The 26,381-nt window shown below is 35.0% G+C and overlaps 1 protein-coding gene across 13 annotated transcripts in view; it reads left to right on the top strand.

Moving 5' to 3' along the window:
• The window catches only part of MIA2 (MIA SH3 domain ER export factor 2), a 109,394-nt gene extending 84,728 nt beyond the window's left edge, over nucleotides 1–24,666 (top strand). For 8 of the 13 annotated variants that reach the window (XM_054513689.1, XM_064570971.1, XM_064570972.1 and 5 more), the window contains 7 exons: nucleotides 92–174; nucleotides 1,675–1,803; nucleotides 5,713–5,871; nucleotides 18,602–18,724; nucleotides 22,089–22,147; nucleotides 22,789–23,023; nucleotides 24,098–24,666. In XM_054513689.1, coding sequence (XP_054369664.1) covers nucleotides 92–174; nucleotides 1,675–1,803; nucleotides 5,713–5,871; nucleotides 18,602–18,724; nucleotides 22,089–22,147; nucleotides 22,789–23,023; nucleotides 24,098–24,264 — 955 coding nt within the window. In that variant the 3' untranslated portion in view covers nucleotides 24,265–24,666. Of the gene's footprint in view, nucleotides 1–91; nucleotides 175–1,674; nucleotides 1,804–5,712; nucleotides 5,872–18,601; nucleotides 18,725–22,088; nucleotides 22,148–22,788; nucleotides 23,024–24,097 lie in introns of those variants that run through there. The other 5 variants (XM_045900753.3, XM_045900759.3, XM_045900758.3 and 2 more) reach the window with 2 other exon arrangements.
• Nucleotides 24,667–26,381: the final 1,715 nt, after the last annotated feature.

The following is a 26,381-nucleotide window of genomic DNA, read 5'->3' on the forward strand; positions in this document are numbered from 1 at the left end:
GAGTACCTTATACTTGGTAGTGGCATTTTTCTTGAAATGTGGGTGCTTTTCTTGGATGAGTAACTTAGAGATGTTTGTTCTTTATTTGCAGATTAACTGAAACAGAGTTTAAATTTGAACTTTTAGAAAAAGATCCTTATGCACTTGATGTTCCAAATACAGCATTTGGCAGAGGTAGTCTTTTTTTTTAAACCCTCCTTTAAAATACATATATACATATGTATATATTGCACATACCTTTTGTATTAGTGTAAATTAATACTATTATTTTATAAATATTTTAGATTTTGGAGCCAGGATTCTAATCTGAATTCTATCATAATCTCCCAAGTTTCTGAGTTTTGTTTCCCTAGCAAAAATGTAAATAATTGCTGCCTCCATTTCTCAGTGACTGTTTACATATCCACTATTCTTTGGAATTTGCTTGAAATATAAAAACAAGAATTATAACAGTTGTTTTTAATTATTTAAAAGTATCAATTAAGGTGGGAAAACATTAATAATCTGAGCTTTCATTGCTTTAATTACCTCCAAGAGAGGACCTGTTCTTTGGAAGATGTATTTAATATTCTTGTCCACTCATTAATGAGTTAGCATTTTTAATGATCTCATTCTGTTCCAAATAGTTTAAATTTTTCAAAATAATTTTTGGTTGAATTGGAATTAAGCATCTAAGGCAGTGAAAAAACTATCTTTATAAAGGTGGAATCCCATTTTAATAACTGCTTTGAAGGAATAAAAATCACTTTTGAGAGTCTAATTTCATTAAAATGAAGATATTTTTACATTTAACAAAATAGATTATTATTAATTTCAAATAGTAATAAAGTTTGGAGTGGTGGGAATTATACAGAAGGAATTCTCTTCTGAACCTAATGCAGAAGTTTCAGAAAGATTAAATAATGCTTTGATCTTTTGTTGTAACTGCATTTGACTATTATATAAGCTACATAATAAAATTTAACATGTTTAAAAGTATTATTTTGGTGGTACTTAAGCTTGTTTTTTAATGTTGTTGATTTTTGATCTTTGGAAGCATAATCATTACTTGGGAGTGGTGAGGTTTGTAAAATGATAGGGCTCTTGGTTATATGGTTTATAAAGTGATTTATTTGCTGAATAAATGCAATCTGAATTTTCAGTGGGAATGAATCAAAAGTAGTTTCTGATGCTTCAGAGGATTTTGCACTTCTACTTTTCAAAATCTGAGCTTTACTCAAATAATTCATGGCCCAACACAGACTATCTGGCTCTAATTTAAACCGAGCCCTTTTATATTACAACCCTCACCAGCTGAACTATCTGGAAGCATACTGCCATTAAAAGCAAAACCAAACAAACTTCATAGCCCCCAAATCCTTTTATACCTCTAAAATATCACCATTATCCTTTGCTTATTAATATTGTATGGTTATTTAAGTGTGTTAGTTACCAAGAGGATAATGTTTTTATTGACTGCAGTATCCATTTGGTAGACAGACTTTAAAAACACAGGGTTCCATATTTAATTCTATCCCATATTAGCAAAACCCAAGGCATAGTTAGTATTCAGGATGTGGATTAAACTTAAATTGGCAATAGGGTGACCTGATGGAAATTGTTGAAATGGAATTCTAATCTATAGTGTAGCTAATTGAAACTATGAATTTAAACATGCTGTTTTAATTATTCCAGAGCATTCCCCATATGGTCCCTCACCATTGGGTCGACCTTCATCCGAAACGAGAGCTTTTCTCTCCCCTCCAACTTTGTTGGAGGGTCCACTCAGACTCTCACCTTTGCTTCCAGGGGGAGGAGGAAGAGGTATATTGTTTAAACATCTTTATTACTCTAGATTTCTTCCTTATTTTATATTTTCATCTCAACTTATCTTTAAAATGATCTTTAAAATAAACCTTTGGATACAGGCATTCCTTGCACTTATTATGGGTTGCTTTTGTTTGGAAAAGGAGCTCTGTGATATTTAATTTTAATATACTTTTAGAAATAGGATTATAATAGGTTACATTTTGATCAAGCACTTGATGTATATCTCTTTAAATCATTTTGACTTCTTAAAAACTATATATTATACTACATAATACAGCACTATATAAAGAATGCATAAAATACAATAACAATCTAACCTAGCATAAAATTGTATTTTAGGGCGCCTGGGTGGCTCAGTTGGTTAAGCAACTGCTTTCGGCTCAGGTCATGATCCTGGAGTCCCGGGATCGAGTCCGCATCAGGTTCCCTGCTCAGCGGGGAGTCTGCTTCTCCCTCTGACCCTCTGCCCTCTCATGTGCTCTCTCTCTCTCTGTCCCTTTCTGTCTCTCAAATAAATAAAATCTTTAAAAAAAATTTAAAAAATTGTATTTTAATGAAACATTATTAAAATGGAGAATTTCCAAAATCTTTTTTTACTTCATGATCTTTTTATTGTAGAAAATCAGAAAGTGAAAGAAAGAACCTTTTTTTTAGAGTAATTCAGAAGTACTATCTTGTAGGCAGTTTTGATGAGAGCCTTAAAGGAGACCTAAATGATTTATTAATACTTGGAGAAACTGACTCAGGATTGTCTGCTTTGTTACCCTGTATGGATTTTTGAGAATTTCAGCAGCTATTTCAAGCCTGTGCATTAGCTCTTGGTCTTTGTGCATTTACTTCATCAGCACTAACCCTGGTGTTACCTATGTACCTGGAGTTTTCCTCATTTGATCTTTTACCATACTTTGTTCACTTCGTCAAGTTGCTTTAAAATTTTCCCTTGAATTGTGGCAAAATGCAAAGATATAGAGAGCACTGTTTATTCCCAAATGAAAAGTCTTAGGTTTTTAGCCCTAAGTGTGTATTGTATAAGAGCTGATAGTATTCTTCATTAGTGTTGTGATCCCATTCCCCCCCTTTTATTAGTGATTTTAGCATATTGAATCTAAGATAGGAAGAGAAAGTAATGAGACTAAATCAAAACACCAAACTAAACCCAACTTATCAAAGCTCATATATTGAAATGGATACTACTTATCAAAATAGTCTCTCACAGAGGCTGTACTTCCTTGTTGAAGTGCCATTATTTTAAATATTTTTGGAGCTCTTTCTTTGGAGCTATTTCTTTGGGATTACCTTCAAAGAATAAGAAAATGAATTTTCTACTTTATGGTTATGGGATATTCTCCCTTTGCCCATTTCCTATTTACATATTCTTTCCTTATTCTCAGTTTGGTATACTTAGCGCTGATCTCTCCTACTTCCCAGTCCCACTGCTGATTGGACCCACAGCCTGGAGACATTTCAGATATCTTTGCTTGTGTTGGCTTTGAACTGAAAACTCCTAGGGAAAGAGTGAGTTGCAGACTGACACTTGAAGCCCTGGGCGAGCTTTGCCTTGAGCACTTTAGGAAGGGGACTAATTTTGAAATTCACATGTGTGCTATAAGTGCCCTGAAATTCATTTTCCCCCTGATTTTTCACCTTGATCCCAGTAAGAAATATATTTTATATCATGTCCTATTATACACCAACATAAATGTAATAGAAACTATTTATATGAAATAGTACTACCCTTACTATTTTTGATGCTTTCTGCTATTTTCTATTCATTTCTATTCCATTTCAATAAAAAAAATTGCTGATTAAGAGTAAATTAATTTCATGCACCATGATGGGTTGCAGCCAGCAGTCTGAAAAATAGTGCCCTAGAAATAAAGGTATAATTGGCTAAACTGCAAATGTGAATCACTGAAAGTTGAGTAACATAAGTCAAGGATTGCTTGTAGTCAATTGAATATTTGGAATAAGAGTAAAAATTACCTTTGATTTCTCCTCTCCTATTTAAATTACTTTCCTTTAATTACTTTCAAGAAATGATGTGTTTAGAATATTTGCAAGGGTGTTTTGCTGTTTGTTAGAAAAGCTACAGAAGTTTTAGGTAAGTTATCAGTAGGTCTTAAAAGAGTTGCTTTGAAGTAAAAGTTCCTGTGACCTACCAAAGAAGCATGATGAGTGCCCTTTTCTTTCCTTTTATTATCTTTTTAAATTTGAAAGTTTGGGTGAGATATATGTTCAAATAAGATGGAGTATAAGGAAAATAATTTCTTTTTAGAGTAAATTTCATGTAACTTTTGGTCTGAATGAAAATTTTAACATTTAGCATTTTCAAGTTTGTAATTTTTCACCTGGTAGTCAGTTGGCCTGTGCTTTGGTTCTCTGAAAGGAAGCAATCAAGAGAAGGCCTTCGTCTCCTTTAAAGATCTGTGCTTCACTCTAGATGAACTCAGCCTAATTGACTCTCGGCACATTTTTTACCAATTTAATTTTCTGCTTTCCCAGCCTTTTTCTTCTAATGAACTTATTTAGAAGGATGAACAAGCTAGAAGGAAAGATTGGGGGAAATTAATAGAATATACAACTATAAGGAAAAGAGATAGTTGACCTTCTGAATATAAAAGTCAGTTTACCTCCTGACTGTACAAAGGGAGTAGATAGAAAAATTTTTAAAAGATCACTGTATATTTATATATATAATATATATATATTTATTATATATATAAAAGGATTCTTACACTGATTTGAGCAAGTTACCAAGAAAACATTAAATTGGTTTTAGTCTGTTAGAGGTATACTGAAATGTGGGAAACATTTTGGGAAGATTTCTATTAAAAAGGTTTTTTTTTTTTTTTTTTTTAAATTAAAAGTTATTCCTTGAAAGGAAAAAGCTTTTGTTTTCTGGGCAATATAATTTTGAGAAGACCTTATTCTCCCTTCAGTGACAGATAAATGAAGTATTAACATATTTTGTTATTTAATTTTTAAAAAATTTTGTATTTACTTTTTCCATTTTAATTGAATATGTTATTAATTGAGGTACTGTCCTTTTTGTGATCATAAGAAGGGAACTTTATAATGATTATCTTCTTTTATAAATGCAAGCATGCTGATTTCCTTATCCATGTGAATGTTACCTTGTTCAAAGTGTTTATCCCAACAGTGCTGTTGTTTTTAAAACTCTTGTTTTAGACTTGCCTTCAGAATTGTGAGCTCTTTTTGAAGGTGAATTTGATATTCAGAAATTGCTAAAAGCCCTTTAAAGCCACATTTATCTGGTGGGTATAAAGTTTGTAATCAGACTGGTTAAAATTATTTTTGGACAGAAGTAGAGTCCTGTTTCAACATTGAGATGTAGTTTCTTGAGTGGCTCTTAAGTTAATCTGAGTATATTTCTAAAAGAGTTGTTCTAAAAAATACTGTGAGTAGTTGTAGAATTAGTGAAATAGGTGTATAGCGCCTAAGATGACTGTTTTAAAAGAATCATGCTCTCTTTGACTATTGGCATATTAGTGTAAGCAACAAAAACCTCATTTTATAATTATTCCATCTGATATAGAAATCTTTACTTTGCAATTTACTTTATACTCCTGTTTTTCAGACTTAGTATGTGTAATTCACAGTTTAGCTACTGATTTTATGTATAAATGATGATGGTTATAACATTTATAAATGACTTTAATGGGCAGTTGTTTGTTTATATACATGGCAAAACTATTATTTCCTCATTGTCCTAGACTTTGTCCTAGGCTTTGGTAGGATAGAATTGTAGTCTAATGTGTCTTAGGGAAACTTTGTTGAAATCTGATTGTTCTCACTTTTTAAAAGCTACCTGGATTTCATTTGATGATAGGTCTTATAATACTTTTTTAGGTAAAACAGAATTGTATTTTTTTCTTTAATTAGGTTCAAGAGGCCCAGGGAATCCTCTGGACCATCAGAATACCAATGAAAGAGGAGAATCAAGCTGTGATAGGTTAGCTGATGCTCATAGAGCACTTTCTGACACTGGGTCCCTTTCACCTCCATGGGAACAGGATCGTAGGATGATGATCCCTCCATCAGGTATGGAAAGAATATAATTATTTATATTTGAAAGGCAACCAGTCTGTGCAACATAGAGGAATGGAAGAAAAGAGGAATACATGTATGTCCTGTCTTAAGAAAAACCATGATGTATATTAGAAAACAACAGTAACATAAATCTCCAAACATAAAAATTAGGGGTAATTGTTCATGTTACAGAAATCTGCTTTGCTCCCCTCAAACCCTCCCATGGAATATCTTTATTATTTTTGTTGCTCATAGAAGTAATACATGTTTATTTTGGAAAATCCAAACAATTGTGGGCGCCTGGGTGGTGCAGTCAGTTAAGCATCAGATTCTTGGTTTGGGCTTAGGTCGTGATCTCAGGGTTGTGGGATTGAGCCCTGCATCAGGCTCTGCGCTCAGCACAAAGTCTGCTTACGATTCTCCCCCCCTTTCCGTCTGCTCCTTCTCCCCACTCTCTCTCTCTCTCAAATAAATAAATAAATCTTAAAAAAAAAAACCCTAAACAATGGAGAAATGTGTAATTAGGAAAGTGAAAAAATCTCCATCATCATCTTAGCATACCTTTCTAAGAATTTAATTTTATATCTTTTAAAAGGTGCATGTTGTACTTTTTGGGTTTGTTTTGTTTTGTTTTTGAGCATATGTTCATAAACATAAATATAAAAATTCCTTCACTTCGGGGCGCCTGGGTGGCTCAGTTGGTTAAGCAACTGCCTTCGGCTCAGGTCATGATCCTGGAGTCCCGGGATCGAGTCCCGCATCGGGCTCCCTGCTCGGCGGGGAGTCTGCTTCTCCCTCTGATCCTCCCCCTCTCATGCTTTCTGTCTCCCATTCTCTCTCAGATAAATAAATAAAAAAATCTTTAAAAAAAAAAATTCCTTCACTTCTCTGCAATTATACTGTTCACCTTCTTGAGATTGTCTTTTCTCATTGAACAAAATGTCTTAGATTAACGGCTAAAATAAATATATTTACCAGAAGAGTCATAGCAGAATATCCCAAAGGAAGGCGATAACTGCTATTTTCCTAATAGCTCTTACTTTCCCAAGAAATATATTTAAAATTATTTGGTTTGCTAAACTTTATTTAGGCATAGTGTTTCAGGGACACTGTTATGTGAAGTGAGCTATGCCTGCTTTGTATACATTAGTTACATTTAAAAAAAAATATTTCCGATTCCTTCCTGAGGAGTTGGAGAGAGTAAGAATATTATAGTAAAAGAACTTTAATTCCAAGAATCAGCTCTTGCTGTAGTAGTGTGTGTATGTTCTAAGATATGGTGGCTGCCTATACTGTGGTTTTGCTTTGTTTGCTATCACTAAATATCAGCTTCATGAAGACAGAGAGTTGTGTCACTTTGTTCACTGCTATAGCCTCAGCACCTAACACAATGCTAGGCATGTAGTATTTGCTCAGCAAATATTTGTTGTTGTTGGTGTTTTTTTTTAAAGATTTTTTATTTATTTATTTGAGAGAGAGAATGAGATAGAGCATGAGAGGGGGGAGGGTCAGAGGGAGAAGCAGACTCCCTGCCGAGCAGGGAGCCCGATGCGGGACTCGATCCCAGGACCCTGGGATCATGACCTGAGCCGAAGGCAGTCGCTCAACCAACTGAGCCACCCAGGCGCCCCTCAGCAAATATTTGTTGAATGAATGACTACCCAAATGATTCTGACAAAGCTGAGAATTTTTTTTATATTTGGAAATCTATTTGCTGTGACGTACATACTTAAGAATCTTTTAGGGAATAGCATAGAACATCTTCTTTCATACCTTTAATATTCATTAAAAAGTTTTGCTGTGATAAAAATAAAGATAATAAACCACAGCTCCTTTCTCAAAGGACTTGGTTACAAGATTTTGGTGGATATCATATCTCTACATACAGAACTTTGAGAATTTACAAGCTATTAGTACCAAGAGTCCCTGTCACATGCACTGCATAGCTCTTCAGGAAAATCTAGTGTAGTGGCTCAAAGTTGGCTCATCTTCAGAAATAACTTAGGAAACTTCAAGGAAAATGCAGATACATCTGGGTCTCACCTCAGATCAGGCCTTCTGAATGTGAATTTTGGAGTAAAGCCTGTATTTCTAAAAAAACTCCCTTGGAGGTTCTGAGGAGCAGCTACATCTAAAAACCACTAATCTAAACCTCCCCCCAAACTCCACTAATCTATTCATTTCCCTTATTATTCAGAAAGAACACTGAGTCCTCAAAGAGATTAGCTGACAGTCTTAGGTTAAAACAGCTAGGCAAATAGCAGAGACTAGAACTCAGACAGTAATGACTTTGTTATTGTCCATTCATAAAATTAGAAAATATTTTACATGTTCTTTAAAAATTGCCTGAAACCTATAATTTTAGACCTTTTGAAATTGTTTCATAGATCGCTGAATCTTTTCATTTTGTTTCCAATTTTTTTTATTCTTTTGGTTGAATAATTTCTGTTGATCTTTCTTTAAGTTTACTGACTCTTCCCTCTGTCATCTCCATTCTGCTATTAATATTAAGCCCATTCAGTAAAAGTTTTATTTTAGATACTATATTTTTCAGTTCTAGAATTTTCATTTTTTTATACTTTTGCCATCTCTCCTGAGATTTCTTTTTATTCATTATAAGCATTTTCTAAATCTCATTGAGCATAGTTTTTTTAAAAAATATTTATTTATTTTTAGAGTGAGAGAGACCATGCATGAGTGGGGGAGGGGCAGAGGAGAAGGAGAGAGAGAATCCCAAGCCATCTCCACACCGAGCAGGGAGCCTAACTCAGGGCTCGATCCCAGGACCCCAAGATCATAACCTGAGTGGAAACCAAGAGTCGGACGTTTAACTGAGTGAGCCACCCAGGCGCCCCTGAGTATAGTTTTTTTTTTTTTTTTTTTAAAGATTTTATTTATTTGACAGAGAGAGACACAGCGAGAGAGGGACTACAAGCAGGGGGAGTGGGAGTGGGAGAGGGAGAAAGCAGGCCTCCCGCCGAGCAGGGAGCCCGATGCAGGGCTCCATCCCAGGACCCTGAGATCATGACCCGAGCTGAAGGCAGACGCCCAACAACTGAGCCACCCAGGCACCCCCTGAGTATAGTTTTTTAATAGCTGCTTTAAGGACCTTGATTGATCTTTTTTTTTTTAATTTTTTAATTTTTAATTTTTAATTTTATTTTTTTAAAGATTTATTTATTTGAGAGAGAGAGAGCGCACATGATGGGGGGAGGGTCAGAGGGAGAAGCAGACTCCCCACTGAGCAGGGAGCCTGATGCAGGACTTGATCCCGGGACTCCAGGATCATGACCTGAGCTGAAGGCAGTCGCTTAACCAACTGAGCCACCCAGGTGCCCCTCTTTTTTTTTTTTTTTTTTTTTTTTTAATTTTTTTATTCTTATGTTAATCCCCTGACCCTCTTTTTTTTTTTAAAGATTTATTTATTTATTAGAAAGTCCACGAGCATGGGGTTGGGGGGAGCAGAGGGAGAATGAGAGAGAGAGAATCCCAAGCACACTCCTGGCTGAGTGCAGGGTCTGACGGGGCTTGGCCTCACAACCTTGAGGTCATGATCTGAGCCGGAATCAAGAGTCGGATGCTTAACTGACTGAGCCACGCAGGTGCTCCAAGACCTTGTATGATCATTCTAATATTAGGGTCATTTTGAGGATGGCCTCTTTTGATTGTCTTTTCCCTTCAAATTGGGTCACCTTTTCTTGTTATACAGAGTAATTTGGATTGTATCCTAGACATAATGGGGATTCTAGATTTTACTGTATTTCTTTGAGGAACTCAAAGTTAGATTTTTTTCCTCAATAGACAGCAGTCCAAATATTGTTCAGTTTTTTGCCTTAGCTGAAAATGCCTTAAGCTTACTTCACACATTTGTGGTTCAGGGGTCAGCTATTGAGTTGGGCAAAAATCTCAGATTCTTAGGCTCACTTCTTTGGCTCTCCTGGGCTCTGTCCTTTGGTTTTTCAAGCCACAATTTCTATGGGCTTTGACTGCTCTGTGCTGTAGCTTGACTATGGTCTGCCTTCAGGCTAAACTATAAAAAATGGAAAACTCACCACATAGTGGTACCTTCTTCCAAGTTCTCAACCTTTTACCAAATCTGTCTATTTTTGTTCATGCTTCAGAGCCTTCAGGTAGTTATTTTATTTTACTATTTTTAAATTTTTAATGTTTTTCCAGTTTTATTGAGCTATAATCTATAAACATCACTGTATAAGTTTAAGGTGTACAGCATAATGATTTGCCTTATATATATATATTGTGAAATGATTATCACAGTAAGTTTAGTTAACATCTGTCATCTAAGTACCAAAGAATATGTGTATATATATGTATTTTCCTTGTCATGAGAATTCTTAAGATTTCTCTTAACTTTCCTTTGTGTCATACAGCAGTGTTAGCTACAGTCATCGTGTCATACATTATATCCTTAGTACTTATTTATCTTATAACTGGAAATTTGTATCTTTTGACCATCTTCATTTAGTTCTCCCTCTCCCTACTCTGGTCACTACAAATCTGATCTCTTTTTTCTAGAGTTTGTTTTTTGTTTTTGTAGATTCCATATATATAAGTGAGATCGTACAGTATTTGTCTTTCTCTGCCTAACTTAGTATAATGTCCTTAAGGTCCATCCATGTTATCAGAAATGGCAGGATTTCCTCCTTTTTTAATGGCCGAATAATATTGTAATGTGTGGATATAGCACATTTTCTTTCTTTCTTTTTTTTTTTTTTAAGATTTATTTATTTGTCAGAGAGAGAGAGCGAGCGAGAGAGAGAGCACAAGCAGGGGGAGCGGCAGGCAGAGCAGTAGAGGGAGAAGCAGGCTCCCTGCCGAGCAAGGAGCCCGATGCGGGACTCGATCCCAGGACGCGGGGATCATGACCTGAGCCAAAGGCGGATGCTTAACTGACCTTGCCACCCAGGTGTCCCTATAGCACATTTTCTTTATTCATTCATCTATTGATGGCTCTTAGATTGTTTCCATATCTTGACTATTGTAAATAACACTGTAGTGAATATGGAGGTACAGATATCTCTATGAGATCGTGTTTTTGTTTCCTCTGGATAAATATCCAGAAGTGGAATTGCTAGATTATATGACAGTTCTACTTTTAATTTTTTGAGGAATCTCTGTACTTTATTCTATAGTAGCTATGCTTCAGGTACTTTTTTTTTTTTTTGTAAATTGTTAGGAGGTATTATATGTGGGAGAATCAGTCTGTTACAAGCTCACTCTGCCATACCGGAAATGGAACCTGGTATCTGTGTTATTTTCTAAGTCTAACTTAAAATTCAAAATTGTGAGCTTCTAAATTAATGTCTTCATAGGGGAGATATGTATCCATTTTATAGAAAGTGTCTCCAAATAATGTACCTGATCTATTTAGGATAACACAGGGGTTGCCTGTGTGAATTCTAATCTCAGTGAAATAGGATAATTGTACAGGCACAGCAAGGGATTTCAGGGACTACTAAACCTTATTGGATGAGTGGGGCTAAATGACCCCGGAGACTCTAGCTTGAATTGGAGTAATGCTGAGAAATACACTTAGTTATTAGCCCTATTCCCACCAGAGTAAAATTATAAACATATTCTACATTTGCCCTTGGTATATCTCTATCCCTTCTAAGTAGTTACTGAACAGGTTTCCAGGTTGGTTCTTTTATTTTGTATTAAAATTAGCTAATTGGTATAAGGAACGAGGAGCCCTCGGTTTTTATCTTATTGCTATTAACTTTTTGTATAATCTTGAGCATTTCATTTTGCCCATCACTATTTCTCAGCTCTAAAATATGGATTTCCATAAAACAGATTACAATACTCCAAATTGATACACCCCCCATTTTCTATTATGTTGAATTATCAGTATTCATGAAGTATCCTGCTTTCTAGTAATAATTGTGTCTTTAAGATTTTTCTTAAGTTTTAAAATATTTTCATTAAAAAGCACTTGTTAAAAGATGACAACTAAAATAACTAAATTTCTGAGGGGTTTGGATTCTGTAGTTATCTGAGATTTTCTGTAATTTAGTCCTGTTAAGGATATTTTATAAATATCAGATATTTGGCATAAATTTTAAAATTTTTTATTGACTTGGGCACCTGGGTGGCTCAGTCGTTAAGTGTCTGCCTTTGGCTCAGGTCATGATCCCGGGGTCCTGGGATCGAGTCCCACATCGGGTTCCCTCCTCGGCGGGAAGCCTGCTTTCCCTCTCCCACTCCCGCTGCTTGTGTTCCTGCTCTCGCTATCTCTGTCTCTGTCAAATAAATAAATAAAATCTTAAAAAAAAAAAAAAAGAGAGGCTGGAAACCAGAGAAGTAGCCTCTCCAAAATCTATAAAAAAAAAAAAAAAATTTTTATTGACTTAAGGTGAGTAAGGAAAAATAATCTTAAATGATTCTGTAATTCTAAGGAATCATTTGTTTTTCACTGTTAAATACTTTGAAGGGGGGAAAACCTTTCTTGCCTTATTACATAGTCAGAAAAAATAGCCTGTACCTTGTCTTTTTCCTTTGTATTTTATTCCAGACATTTTTATTGCTTTGAGGGTTTGTTAACAAATGTAGACCTGCTTTCTTCAATTACTATAATTAATGTTTTATTGTCATTATTTTTAGCTGCAGTTTCAGTTTTCTTACAGACCAATACATATTTTAATTATCTTTTCTTTCAAAATTCTGTGTGAAGTATTAATGATTATTAAAGGTTAATATACGGATTTGGCTACCACATTAGGATAAGACTGATTCTGCTTCAGTACAGTTTGTACACAAAATTGATTTGAGTAGTGTGCAGTGCCATGTATCTGTTCATCTAACATTCTTCTATGTACTTAAAACTTAGATTACATATTGTAGATCAGGAATGGTTTAGGTAAAAAAGCATTTAGACTGGCAATGAAAAAAATCTGGTTTTTTTTTCCTTAAAAAAAAAAAATGGAGCACATGGCTGGCTCAGTTGGTAGTGTGTGTGACTCTTGATCTTGGGGTTGTGAGTTCAAGACCCATGTTGGATGTAGAGATTAGTTAAAAAAAAAAAAATCTGGTTTCCAGTCTTCACTTTTTTATCTTTTTGTGTGATTTTTGAAACTTACTTCATCTTTGGACCTCAGTCCTTTTATACAGTGAGAGAGACAAACTAAGTGATTTATGTAAGCTGTTTAGCCGAGTAATATAAAATGTAGCCAGGTAGTAATGTTTCAGATTTGCTAGATAATTTTCAATCTAGTTGGTAGATCAAATAACATATTATAATATGTAATGTTAGTAAAACCAAAGACTATTTACAGCTGTCTTTTCTAAACTCAATTGATGAACACACCTTTTTCAATTTTTAAGAACTTACTGGTAGATTTCCTGGACCAGGCCAACTACAATTTACTTGAACTGGTGAATATTGGTACCAGTAAGCTGTGATAAATTATGTAATGCTTAGACAGCCACCAAAAAATCTATTTAAAGAGATATACTCAAAAACACTATAGATCAGGGCACTTAGGTGGCTTAGTGGGTTAAGCGTCTGCCTTTGGCTCAGGTCATGATCCCAGGGTCCTGGGATTGAGTCTCGCATCGGGTTCCCTGCTCGGTGGGGAGTCTGCTTCTCCCCCTCCTTCCCACTTGTGCTCTCTCTCGCTATTTCTGTCTCTCTCAAATAAATAAATAAAAATTTTTATTTATTTTTAAAAGATTTTATTTATTTATTTGACAGAGAGAGATATAGTGAGAGAGGGAACACAAACAGGGGGAATGGAAGAGGGAGAAGCAGGCTTCCTGCTGAGCAGGGAGCCCAATGCTGGGCTCCATCCCAGGGCCCTGGGATCATGACCCAAGCCGAGGGCAGACGCTTAACCTACTGAGCACCCAAGCTCCCCAATAAAAATATTTAAATTAAAAAAAAAACACTATAGATCAGATAAATCAAAATGGAATTCTGAAAACTGTCCAAGTAACCCATAGGAAAGCAGGGAAAATAAAAAAGAAAAAGAAACACAGGGAACAAATAGAAAACAAAAAAATGGCAGACTTAAACCCTAATATTTTTATTAATAATTCCATTATTAATTACATTAAATGTAAATTGTCTAATATCAATAGTTAAAAAACAGATTGGCAGAAGGGATTACAAAACAAACCATGACTCAACTATTTTTACAGAAGTCATTCAAATATAATAGTATAGGAAGATAGGTTGAAAGTAAAAGGATGGAAAAAGATACACTATGCAAACATTAATCAAAAGAAAGCAAGAGTGGCTATTATTACTATTGGATAAAGTAAACTTAAGAGCAAAGAAAATAATGATAAAAGAGATCAAGAAGACATAGCTAACCTAAATGTATGTACAGCAAGCCAAAGTATGTGAAGCAGAAAGTGATAGAACTACAAGGAGAAACATAAATGCAGCTATAGTTGAAGACTTCAGCACCTCTTTGAACAATTGGTAGAACAACTAGACAGTTCAGCAAGGATCTAGATAAATTTGAATGAAACCAGTCAGTATTATATTTTAATATGATTTATAAACAAAAATTTAATTCATTCTACAGTTACTTTGGGGTGTTTACATTGTGCCAGTTATTATGTTAAGTGCTTTTTATTAATCATTCTAACACTCTTAGGAATATTATTCCCATTTTACAGAAGAAGAAACAAAAACAAAGATAATGTAGTAAAGTCTTGTCTATTACATCCCAGAATTTACATGTTAATACTTGCTTTGGGTGTGCTTGTGTGTGTGTGTTTGTGTATGTGTGTGAGAGAATGTGTAAATAAAACATAAAAAGAAAAAAAAAAGGGATGCCTGGGTGGCTCAGTTGGTTAAGTGTCTGTCTTTGGCTCAGGTTACGATCTCAGGGTCCTGGGATTTAGTCTCGAATTGGACTCCTCGCTCAGCAGGGAGTCTGCTTCTCCCTCTGCTTGCTGCTCCCCCTGCCTGTGAGCGCCCTCTCTCTCTCTCACTGGCAAATAAATAAATAAAAATCTTAAAAAAAAAAAAAAGAAAAAATAGCACACTATGTATATATTAGTTGAAGTCTATTCTATTTCCTTTCCTGGGGCCGTTAGGAGCTTTCTTTCCCAAAGGAAAGAGTTCAGTGTGTGTAAACTTAGATCCATATATGAATAAAAAAATATATATATATATTATTTTTCTTTTTTATCAAGTTTTTAAATCAGCATTATGTTCTTGAGTTCTTTCCATTTTAATATAAAGTTTATTACAATTGCTTTATAGTAATTCTGTATATAAATATACCACAATATATTTATCTACTGTCCTTTGATGAGCATTTAGGGTATTTCCAGTGTTTCACTATTACTAACAGTGCTGTAGTTAACACCCCTTGCATACATGTTCTTTAGAGATGAGTCCAAGAAATGAAATTGCTGAGTAATAGGATAAGCATATTTTTTTAGTTTAATAGATACTGCCACATTGTCCTCAAGAGAGTGGCTGTGCATGAAATATTTGAGTAGTTAATTCTCCAGTACTTGGTGTAAAACTTTTTTGAATATCTCCAGTGATAAGAGTTAAAATTTTAATCTTATTTTTATATGTAGTTCTTTGATTAATGAGCTTGAGTATCTTTTCATGTTTATTGGTAATTTGTATTATCTGTATTTATTTACTGTAAATTGCCTGACCTCTTTTATTTCTTGCTTAATAGGAATTCTTTTTTATCTTAAGATTTTATTTATTTATTTATTAGAGGAAGAGAGAGAGAGAGAATGTGGCATGAGGGGCAGAGGGGGAGGGAGAGGGATAAGCAGACTCCTCGCTGAATGTGGAGCCCGATGTGGGGCTTGATCTCACAACCCTGAGATCACGACCTGAGCCAAAACCAAGAGTCGGATGCTCAACTGAATATGCTACCCAGGAGCCCCAATAGGAATTCTTAGTATATTTTGGATGTTAATCTTGTCTTTTGCAGGTATTTTCTCGGTTTGTTATTATGTATGTTATTGTTATATATGTTTCAAATTTTGTTATAGGTAAGTTAATCCATGTTTTTTTTTTAATGGAATTTTTGTTTTGTATAAGACCTGTTCCTAGATCAAAATGATACTCTGTTTTCTTCTAAAAACTTAAAATTTTGTTTTTAGATCTATATTTTATTTCTGTTTTAGTGTTTAGTGTGAGGAGTTCTTTTTTTTTCCCATTGAATAGACAGTTATTTTGATACTATATATTGGTTCATCAGTTTGAAATACCACTTTATCTTAAATTAAATGTCCATATTTGCATACATCTGTTTCTTAGACATTCTCTCTATACCATTGGTCTCTTCCAGACTCCTAACCTATCCGTATCAATGCTGCTTTCATCTACTTTCTGGAAGTTTTGCTTTTTCATTCCATTTAAATTCCTTAATTATTAGAATAAACTATTTCATCATGTTGTGAATGAAGATGTTTATTGTACTTGATTACTAGCCAGTATTAAACCTAAAAAAATTCTAATTCTTTATCCATCTTTATAATTCTCTTTTGTTTCTGTTATGTGATAGAATCCAGTATTAAAAGAAGTACTTGGGGAGCTATTACAGTCCAAGTTTTATTATGGAATGAAAATAGATAAACAACATTTTTGTTTAACCCAGGCATCTTGGATTTTATTCTAATTCTTAGTTTATGAAACTGCCTCAGAATGCTGTGTATACTTATTTGCAGCCTTTATTCATTTTTTTCTGGATCCTTTTCCTTCTCCCATTCTTTCTTTTTAATCATTTCTTCTCTTATAAGGGTGGTAGAAAACAAAGGTATTAAAGCAAGGAAGGAACCATTTTTCTTTATTTTCTATATTTCAGTCTCATTGGTCATATGCCTTCCACATCACTTTATCTTATTACATTGCGTGTGTCTGTGTATCTGAGTTTGACCAGAATACCCTTGTTTACTTGTTCATCCTTCCTTTTCTCTCAGGGCAAGCTTTACATCCTCCATAACACCACCATTTCTGATTCCTCCAATCAGAATTCAGTAGGCCGCCACTCATAATTTGTATACCTCTTGATTAAGGCATTGGTCACATTGTATTTATTTCTGTCACCATAGACTATAAAAGTGTGGACTGTATCAAAACCAACTTTGTATCAGTAGTGCCATATATATAATAGGCCCTGGTAGACTTGAAGAATAAATTATTTTGGCCAGTGGAGAGCACCATGGGTATATGATTTATAAAATAGCAAGCCTGTAGCAAAATTTTGTATTTTTTTTTTTAATTTTGTATTTCTGAGGTTGCTGATACTGTGTGGATGTATTTTAGAAGCAAAATAATGATATAGTATGGGATTTTGAGACTTGATTAAGAAAGAGTTGGAAGTTTTCAGGCTTCCCCATATTATCACCTTGCCCAACTCTGCCGTTTAATTAATCCCATGTTTGAAGTAGAAAGGGAAAACTTAGTTTAGATCTCAGTGGTTGGTATTGGCCTTTTCTTTCATTGGGCTAATAATTCAGACCCATTGAGACAGCTTTTTGCTAAGAATCTGAAAGAGGGAGGAATGAGCCTGAGACTATCCATCCAGATCTTTCTCTCCTGATTCATATCCCTTGGCCCTTGGGAGCTCATTAAATACAATTCTCTCCATTAACTCTGGTTGATGCTGAGTGGTTTCCTTGGCTTTGTGTGGGAGAGGTGTGTCAGTACGGTCCCATGTGGCTGAGTCAGATGAGGAATGACCTATCCAACATTGTGTGGAGTTCACATTATGAACCACTGCTTAGGACGGTCATGGAAGGTGGTTTGCAGCTGTTTTTCCATATCTGTATGGATAAGAAAGAGTCACATAGTTCACCCCCTTTGACTTTCCTCTTATTTTTGGAGTTGGGCATATGCATACCTAATCTGTCAAAATCTGCCATCACCTGTCAAAGATGAGATAGACCACCTATATTTTTTCGAGAATGATGAGTTCTACAAGGACCCAGGAATGACAATTTTGTCATCATAAGTGACCTCTGGGTTCAACGAAGGGTGGTTGTGGAAGCACCCGAGTCAGAGTCTGTGCCAGGATTTGTGTCTGTCCAGGTGTCCTTAATCTGAGCATTGTGAACCTTCTGTTCATCTGTTGAGTGAGAGTTTTTCCCCTTAAGTTTTGGAGGGGTGCTAAATTCCAAAATATTGAAGTTACTGAAAATTTGATCATTGATGACCTCTGAATTGTATCTGCTATTTCTTTTTTCCTTGTTTGTTCTGCTAAATTTCCTGATATGCTTACAACATACTCCTTTTTTTCTTTCTTTGCTAGTAGCTATCTTCTCAATATTGGTTTTGATAGGTTGATATATTTACTTCCTTCATTGAATTGAAAATTCCAAATCCAGAGTAGCATGTTATACTTGTGTTTACTACAAAAGTTGTTGCCTTTAGAAAATAAATAGTTTTCCTCAAATTATTTACTATTGTCTACCAAGAATATGGGTCAGTTTTTAGGAAGCAAGAGAAATGTCTATGTTCAATATATTAAATTTAAAGAAATGTGACTTATTTATTTTTTAAAGCTTCTATTTATTTATTTGACAGAGACACAGCGAGAGAGGGAACACAAGCAGGGGGAGTGGGAGAGGGAGAAGCAGGCTTCCTGCTGAGTAGGGAGCCCAGTGCGGGGCTCGATCCCAGGACCCTGAGATCATGACCCGCAGCCGAAGGCAGACGCCTAACGACTGAGCCACCCAGGCGCCCCAAACATGATTTATTTTTATACTAATGAAAATATTCTACAAACTTGTTTTCTAGGCCAAGCATATCCTGATGCAGCTCTTCCTCCACAAAGGCAAGACAGATTTTATTCTAATTCTGGCAGACTATCTGGGCCAGCAGAACTCAGAAGTTTTAATATGCCGTCTTTGGATAAAGTGGGTAAGAAATACTTTGTGTATGTGTATGTTTTTTAATAATGGTGGCACACTGAAGAACTGGAAGCTGAAAAAAGGACTAATAGCTGATATCTCTGGTAGCTCTTAATGCCAAAATCTTTCCTGAAAACTTTCTATTTTATGTTTCTTGTTATATTGTAGGTATCCGTGGCATGTTCATACATGTTAATGGTTGATGTGGGCATCATTGTAATGGGTTTACTATATTTAGCTGTGATGGCAGATTTTACTCTGTTGCATGATTAATTTTTTAAAAATTTTCCAGCCCACTTACATATATCCTATTTAGTAATCAGGAAGTTAAGCTAGTATGAATGGACATGTGAAAATCCACCAGAAAAATAATTTGGGTGCATGCTTTGTTGCTGCTTTAATCAAGTACCTTATTTAAACATTACATACTCAGATAGATTTAACATTTATTGAGCAACCTACTATCTATCAGGCACTCTTTTCCTCAAACCACCTCACAGCAACCCACTGAAGTTGGAAAATATATATATCCAGTGTATCATTCAGAAGTGTATAACATTAAAAAGATTAAAAGTAAGTAGAAACTTAGGGGCGCCTGGGTGGCTCAGTTGGTTAAGCGACTGCCTTCGGCTCAGGTCATGATCCTGGAGTCCCGGGATCGAGTCCCACATCGGGCTCCCTGCTTGGCGGGGGGTCTGTTTCTCCATCTGACCCTCCTCCCTCTCATGCTCTCTGTCTCTCATTCTCTCTCTCAAATAAATAAATAAAATCTTTAAAAAAAAAAAAAAAGAAGAAGACTAATTGTTTAAAAAAAAAAGTAAGTAGAAACTTAAAATAAATTTATTGGTAAACGGTTTCTTCAGGACAGGGTATATATTTGCAGGGGGGGTGGGCATTATCCAGTTGAAATATTTATTATTTTAGAAAATCAGTCTTTTTTGAATAATCAAAGAAGGAGATCTATGGCCTGGATTAATTATAATTAGTTATAATTAAATTCTAACCTTTGGATTTTGAAATTGTTTCCCCCCATTAATTCAAGCTTAATGTAGTGAAAGTATATATGTGATTGAATATCTACTTTTAAACTAATGCTATTTAAAATTTTTTACATGTCCTTTTTTGTTGTTATTGAACGATATCCAATTAATCAGATAATTTTTAAGTGTCTGCTGCCCTACGTGACATGGCAGAGAATATAATTATCATAAGGTATAGTTTCTGCCTGTAAGAAGCTAATAATTAAATGTGGAGAAAGAAATATATATCTTTAACTAATACTGATCAGAATAGTTAAGTTCCATTAGAAAATATACTGTGTTCACAGAAAGAACTGTCATCTAGTTGAAGGGTCAAGGAAAACTCCATGAAGGAAGTGGCATTTGAGCTACTTTTGAGGGACTTTGAGAAATTGTTTGAGAGATGAGGGTCTGCGCCAGTGATGATGAACAGCCATAAGTAAAAGCAAAAGAGACAACACAAGTCATTGATGAATAATGGCTGTAAAGCTGAGATATTAATCACTTGACAAAGTCTTATGAGGGTTAAATGAATTAATGTGTGCTGAAGTACTTTGTAAATAGAAAAGTTCTGTATAAATGTAATATATTATTATTGGTTTGTCAGTATATGTTACATGGAGGAGAATGGTCAGAGATCTGATTCAAACACATTGACTAGCACTAGTGCTTATAAACATTTATTGAATGAAAGTGAATTATTTAATCTTCACAATGAACTTATGAAATAGACACTATTATCCTCATTTTATAGATGAAGAAATCAAGGCTCAAAAAGGTGCTCAGTATCTCAGGTAGGAAGTATCAGAGGCAGGACTTGAACCCATGCTTGTCTGACTCCAGAGCTGTGGTCTCGATCCCTATTCATTATTGAAATTGAGAGGGTAGTGGATCTATCAGTTGATGCACTAAATGTCTATAGAAAGCTTACCATATGACAGGCATTACGGTAGTTGCTGTATTTCAGTGGTGAATAGGAGCTCAGCATTCCTGATATTTTTTTGATGTTGGGGAGAATAATTTTGGTGGAGTGGTAGATGTTGCAAATCGATTGCAGTAAAATGAGGACAAAATGAGAGGAATTCCGAACAGTATATAGAGAACAATTATTGACTATAGAAGAGAGGGGTAGCCGTAGGGGAATTTTCTTTTTCTGTCTCATTTTTAAATAGTAGTTGGGAGAGACTTGCTAATAGAATGCGTCTAGCAGAAAGGGAGAAGGGAGGCAACAGAAAGAGGAAGATTTCTTAGGAAGCTACAGGGGAGGGATTCTGAGCACAGAACCAGGGTCATAGATCATCTAGAAGGATCCTTTTCCATGATAATAGGAGGAAAGATCAGAGGAATATAGTTGTTGATACATTTGTTTGTTTGATTACAAAAAGTTAAGGGAGGTTTCTAAGTGACTGGTGTAGTAGGTTTGAAGAGAATGGAGGTTTAAAATTCCTGAGGAGAAATGTGGTTTGGAAGATGCAGAACGGTTAGTCATTGAGCTGCTACAAGTATGGCTGGAAATCCATCAGCTTGGAGTGGGCCCTGTTTACACAAATTTGTGATTTATTTTACCTGCAGAAGTGCTGAGTGGCTCAGGAATAGGCAGAGTGGAAGTGGAGAGTTGGATTAATATAGGGCTAGAATGTTGTCAAGCACATGTAGAAATATGGCCAGTGGGGTAAGGACATCGATGACTGGATGCAGTGATGGACTTTGAAGTCTAGTTAATTGGGGGAGGAAATGAAGAAAAGAGGAAACTGAAGAAAATGAAGAGAGACCAGAGGACTGGAAGCTTCAGTGACAAGAACAAGTGTAGTGAGAATAACTAAATGAGAAGGCTAGATGAGGATAGGTAGTTGTGGTCAGAGAGAGGGTTGTTTGAATTTACCTTCTCATGGACTGAGCAGTTCTTGGTGATAACAAAGTCCAGGAACATTTATTTTGAACAGTAGCTAAATTCAAATGCTAGTATATGTTACCTGATGGAGGAATTAGGAAAGTAGGATGGAAGGGGGAAAAGGAGGAGAGAAGAAGGGAGGGAGGGTGAAAAGAAAGGAAGGAAAGAAGGAAAAGGGAGAGGGGAGCCACCTTCCAGAAGTCTCCTAATGATGCTCTTTAGCAGGGTTGCCTAGGACCAAGCCACGGAAATCATTGCCACATGCCTTTGCAGAACTTTAAGTGTGCCAGAATTTCCAGTGACCTAAAGCTTTCTTGTGGCCACAATGCAGGATGCTGGTATCAGGCTGGTCTATATGCTAACAGGGGGAATGGGGAAATAACAACAATCCTTTGTGATCGGGAGATAATCTAGGAATAGAGTGATCAGTCATGTATTTTTCATGGTTTAACTTTTATGTTTAGATGGTCCAATGTCTTCAGAAATGGAATCCAGTAGAAATGATAAAAAGGATGACCTTGGTGTAAGTATTGAAAGTGCAATTTTATCCATGTGTTCAGGAACTTTCCAGTCTCTTGGTTTACTAGAAGAGAGATTTAGCTAGCAATCTAGTTCTTGAAATAAAGCTGCTTCTCCCATTTTGACAAATATATATACTTCCTATGTGCATTATAGCTGTTTCTTTTCTGGATTGCACACTATGATAAAGTACAACTTATAGACTAGAGGCTTGAGTTCATTTACTAAAGTTAACCAAGAATTTGGATTTTCCCCCTTGAATTTTTATTTGAATGTTTTAAAGTATATTTTTGTTACTATGTTTACAATTTTTGCTTTTAGTCACTTTGTGTTGAAAATATAAACAAACATATTGTTTTCAGTACATGCTTGATAAAAATACGTATGTTTCGGTACTCTTGGACTATTCTTGTGTTTTATCTTTAGCCAGAGTATTACTCTGTTTTGGTTAAAGATGTTTTCTTTTGAGTTAATATTTGTGATTGCAAACTCTGTCTGATGTAGAAAGCGGAATCTTAGGAGACTATTAAGACTATCATAGACTGCTTTCTGCCTAGGTGCTTTCTTCTAAACCTAAGATTTTCAGGAAGGTTATTGCAAATTTTGCCATTGTTTTAGTGACTGCTGTATGTCAATTTGTTACAGAATTTAAATGTGCCTGATTCATCTTTCCCCGCCGAAAGTGAAGCAACGGGCCCTGGCTTCGTTCCTCCACCTCTTGTTCCAATCAGGGCTCCATTGTTCCCAATGGATACAAGGGGCCCATTCATGAGAAGAGGTCCTCCTTTTCCTCCACCTCCTCCAGGAAGCATGTATGGAGCTTCCCGAGATTATTTTCCACCAAGGGATTTCCCTGGCCCACCACATCCTCCATTTGCAAGTATGTTTTTTTTTTTTTTTTTTAAACTTAGTATGTGTTCTATAGAGTAAATCAAAGATATAATTCTACTTCCTATTCATATAGTAAGTTTTTCTCACTTGTGAGTATACCATTATTCTTCCAAATTGGGAAGGCAGCCAGCCATTAGTAGACTGTAATGAGGCTTCCACATGATTGTTCCTAATGATATGGAATTATTTCTGTATTTCAGTAATCAGGAAAATCATTGGCTTTTTGCAGCAGTCTTACATTAAGACCAAAATTATTTATACCTTATCTGATTAGAAACTGGTTACTGCATCAGTTAGTAAAAATAATTACAGCTTATATTTTAGCATTAAAATTACTGGCAGAAGTATTTTTCCAAGTTTTTTTTCGTAAGTAGTTCCTATGCAGTCCTACTTATTTAGAACCTAAAATATGTTTATCATGTTTAGACCAATTGTTGAATTTATTGAAATTCTTTCATAGCCTCACATAAGAAAAAAAGTTTTTTGCTTTTATATCTATAGATAGAACTTTAGAACTGTATATTTCTGTAGAATAAATACATAGTTAACCAAATACTAGGAGAAAGGCTAGTATATGCCTAATGTGGTATTTCTGCCTTCATTTCTCCTCTATTTTAAGGTTTAAGGTGAAATAAAATGAATTTGGGGGAATTTCAAGATAGTCTTTAATATAACTGTAAATGTTTTAGGATAATATAAAATTAGAATTGGAAATTACTGATCAAAATTTTAAGTCTGGTGAAAATTATATGACGTGAAAACTTTTAAGAAAGTTTTATTATGCATTTTGAAATAATTCTTTTTAAAAAGTGTTCAGATGTTAGGTTTTCATAGGATGAAAATTGTGTCTAAAATTAATGATGTTCCCTTTAATTGTGTGTAGCTGAAGAGAGTATGCTTTTTCTCGATGTTGTAAAAATTCATTTGTTAGATCAAGTAATTATTTGGGTGTCAATTTTTGAATGTAAAGATAGGTATTGTAAGTTATAAGCTAATCATTTATTAGATTTGCAGTACAGGTACTTAAAGTTAAAAAATGTCTTTTACCAATCTCTTTGAACAGTGAGAAATGTCTATTCACCGAGAGGTTTTCCTCATTACTTTCCCCCAAGAGCTGGATTTTTTCCTCCACCCCCACATCCTGAGGGTAGAAGTGAGTTCCCATCAGGGTTGATTCCACCTTCAAATGAGCCTACTACTGAGCATCCAGAACCACAACGAGAAACTTGATAATATTTTTGATCTCTCTTCAAAAATAATTTTGACTTCTCTCTCATTTTCAGTTTAAGTAACTGCTGTTACTTAAGTAATAATACTTTTGCTCAAATTGAAGCTTGATGGAATTATAATTCTCAGGATAGTATTTTGTAAATAAAGATGATTTAAATATGAAACTTATGAGTAAATTATTTCCATTTTATTTTATTCTAGATAGTATAATTATTTTAATTTGATTAACAAATCCACTATCACATAAACAATAATGGGAGTTTTATATGTGTAATCTTGCAGTTGGGGATGTTTTAAACTCCAAAGGCTGTGTCTTTTTGCCAAGAACTGTATTTACTATGGTTGTAGACAAATGTGAAAGTAACTTTATGCTTAATTAAATAAATTTTAATTGACTTTAAAGACTTGTTTGATATTGATAATAATAATAAAATCAGCTAGTTTTCCATAAATATGACTCCATTAGTTAGTTTTTTACTTTTCTCAATAGCCTTGAGGCTCAAAACTAATGCTTTATATGGGTTTTTCCCATTCGATTATCTTACCAAGAATGTGCCGTCTTTCTTGCAAGTAGACATGAATGACCAAAAGCAATAAATTAATATGCTCTTGAAAGTCAACATTGATTATATTTTAATTGATTAATATTTTAAAGAAAACCAGGATATTGTCTAAATGGTAATTGGATCTTCTTAGTTCATTCACTAGCATCTTGTACAGTTTTCTTTCTGGCTTCCTTTTCTCTTAATTTGCAAGATATTTACTGTTTTTAGTGAGGAATGTTGAAATTTACTTTAGGAACATTGTATTTAGACTCAATTTAATATCTTTAGAATGTTTCCTTAACCTTCTTAACCTGTTTCCTCAGGTTTGTATTCTATTATTAGTCTTCTCCCACATTAATATGATTATGAAAGGAAAGCTAAGTATAGCTAATAAGTCTTACAATACTTCTTTTTTTTTTAAAGATTTTATTTATTTGACAGAGAGAGACAGCGAGAGAGGGAACACCAGCAGAGGGAATGGGAGAGGGAGAAGCAGGCTTCCCGCGGAGCAGGGAGCCCAGTGCGGGGCTCGATCCCAGGACTCTGGGCAGACGCTTAACGACTGAGCCACCAAGGCGCCCCAGTCTTACAATACTTCTGTTGAGAAGTTGGTTGTTTTTAGTTGTTTACTTGGAACTTTTCTTCCATGCCAAAAGACAGAAGATTAAATATTCTTGAACAAAGCAATCATGCACTTGTAATTGGAACACTTCCTGCCAGCATTCCGTAGATGTTCTCTGGAACACTTCTTGTGAGGTATTCCTACTCCCTCTCCATTCTTACCTCTGCCTTAGGAGAGAACGTGAAACAGAGGGGCTTCATGAAGTGAATTGCTTGGATCAGGTATTATGTAGATTGAGGACTGTAAAATCATCATTACACTAGTGTTTAGAAGCCAGATTTTAGGGGAAATAGATTGCTTTTTTAAAGTTGGAAATTTGGAAAGTGAAAGGAAGAAGAGAAACAGAATAGTGATGTAGAGCATTCCAGTCAAGTGAAACTTTTGTTTGCCCTAGGATGCAGGAGACCTCTTTTGACTTAAAACAGAAGAAAGTAGTTGATGATTATTCTGCTTCTACAGATATGGTTCAGGGTTTACCATGAATCTATTTTAAAAAGCATCTAGCCTTATAACCTTTGCAAACTAACCAATTTTTTTTCCCCGAGTAGCAGCTACTGTGACAGAATTTGATATGAATGCTACAAAAGAGATGGTGGGTTTTTTGGTGGAATATGGGAACTCTTTGATAACTGTAGTAAGTTAAGCTTACTACATTGTATTGTGTTCCTTGCTTGCAATACAGAAAAGCAGCTGAACCCAGTTCAAGAAAATTAATGGAATAATACTGGTTTGTGTAACTAGGAATTTCACAGTTATATCCAGTGGCTTAAATTATATCATCAAAACTTGGTCTTTCTCTTCTAATCTCTTAGCTCCAGTTTTCTCTTTCAGTTTCATTCCCAGGTATATTATCTGTCCATATAGTTGCAGCATCTTAGATTTACATGGATGGCATATTCAGTGTTTAAAATCTCAGGAAAGGAAAGAGCCCTTATTTTGAAATTGCCAGC

Source organism: Mirounga angustirostris, unplaced genomic scaffold (genome assembly GCF_029215605.1).
Source record: "Mirounga angustirostris isolate CCGP_5_RB_7025 unplaced genomic scaffold, mMirAng1.0.hap1 SCAF_9, whole genome shotgun sequence".
In the NCBI taxonomy this organism is placed as follows: domain Eukaryota; kingdom Metazoa; phylum Chordata; class Mammalia; order Carnivora; family Phocidae; genus Mirounga; species Mirounga angustirostris.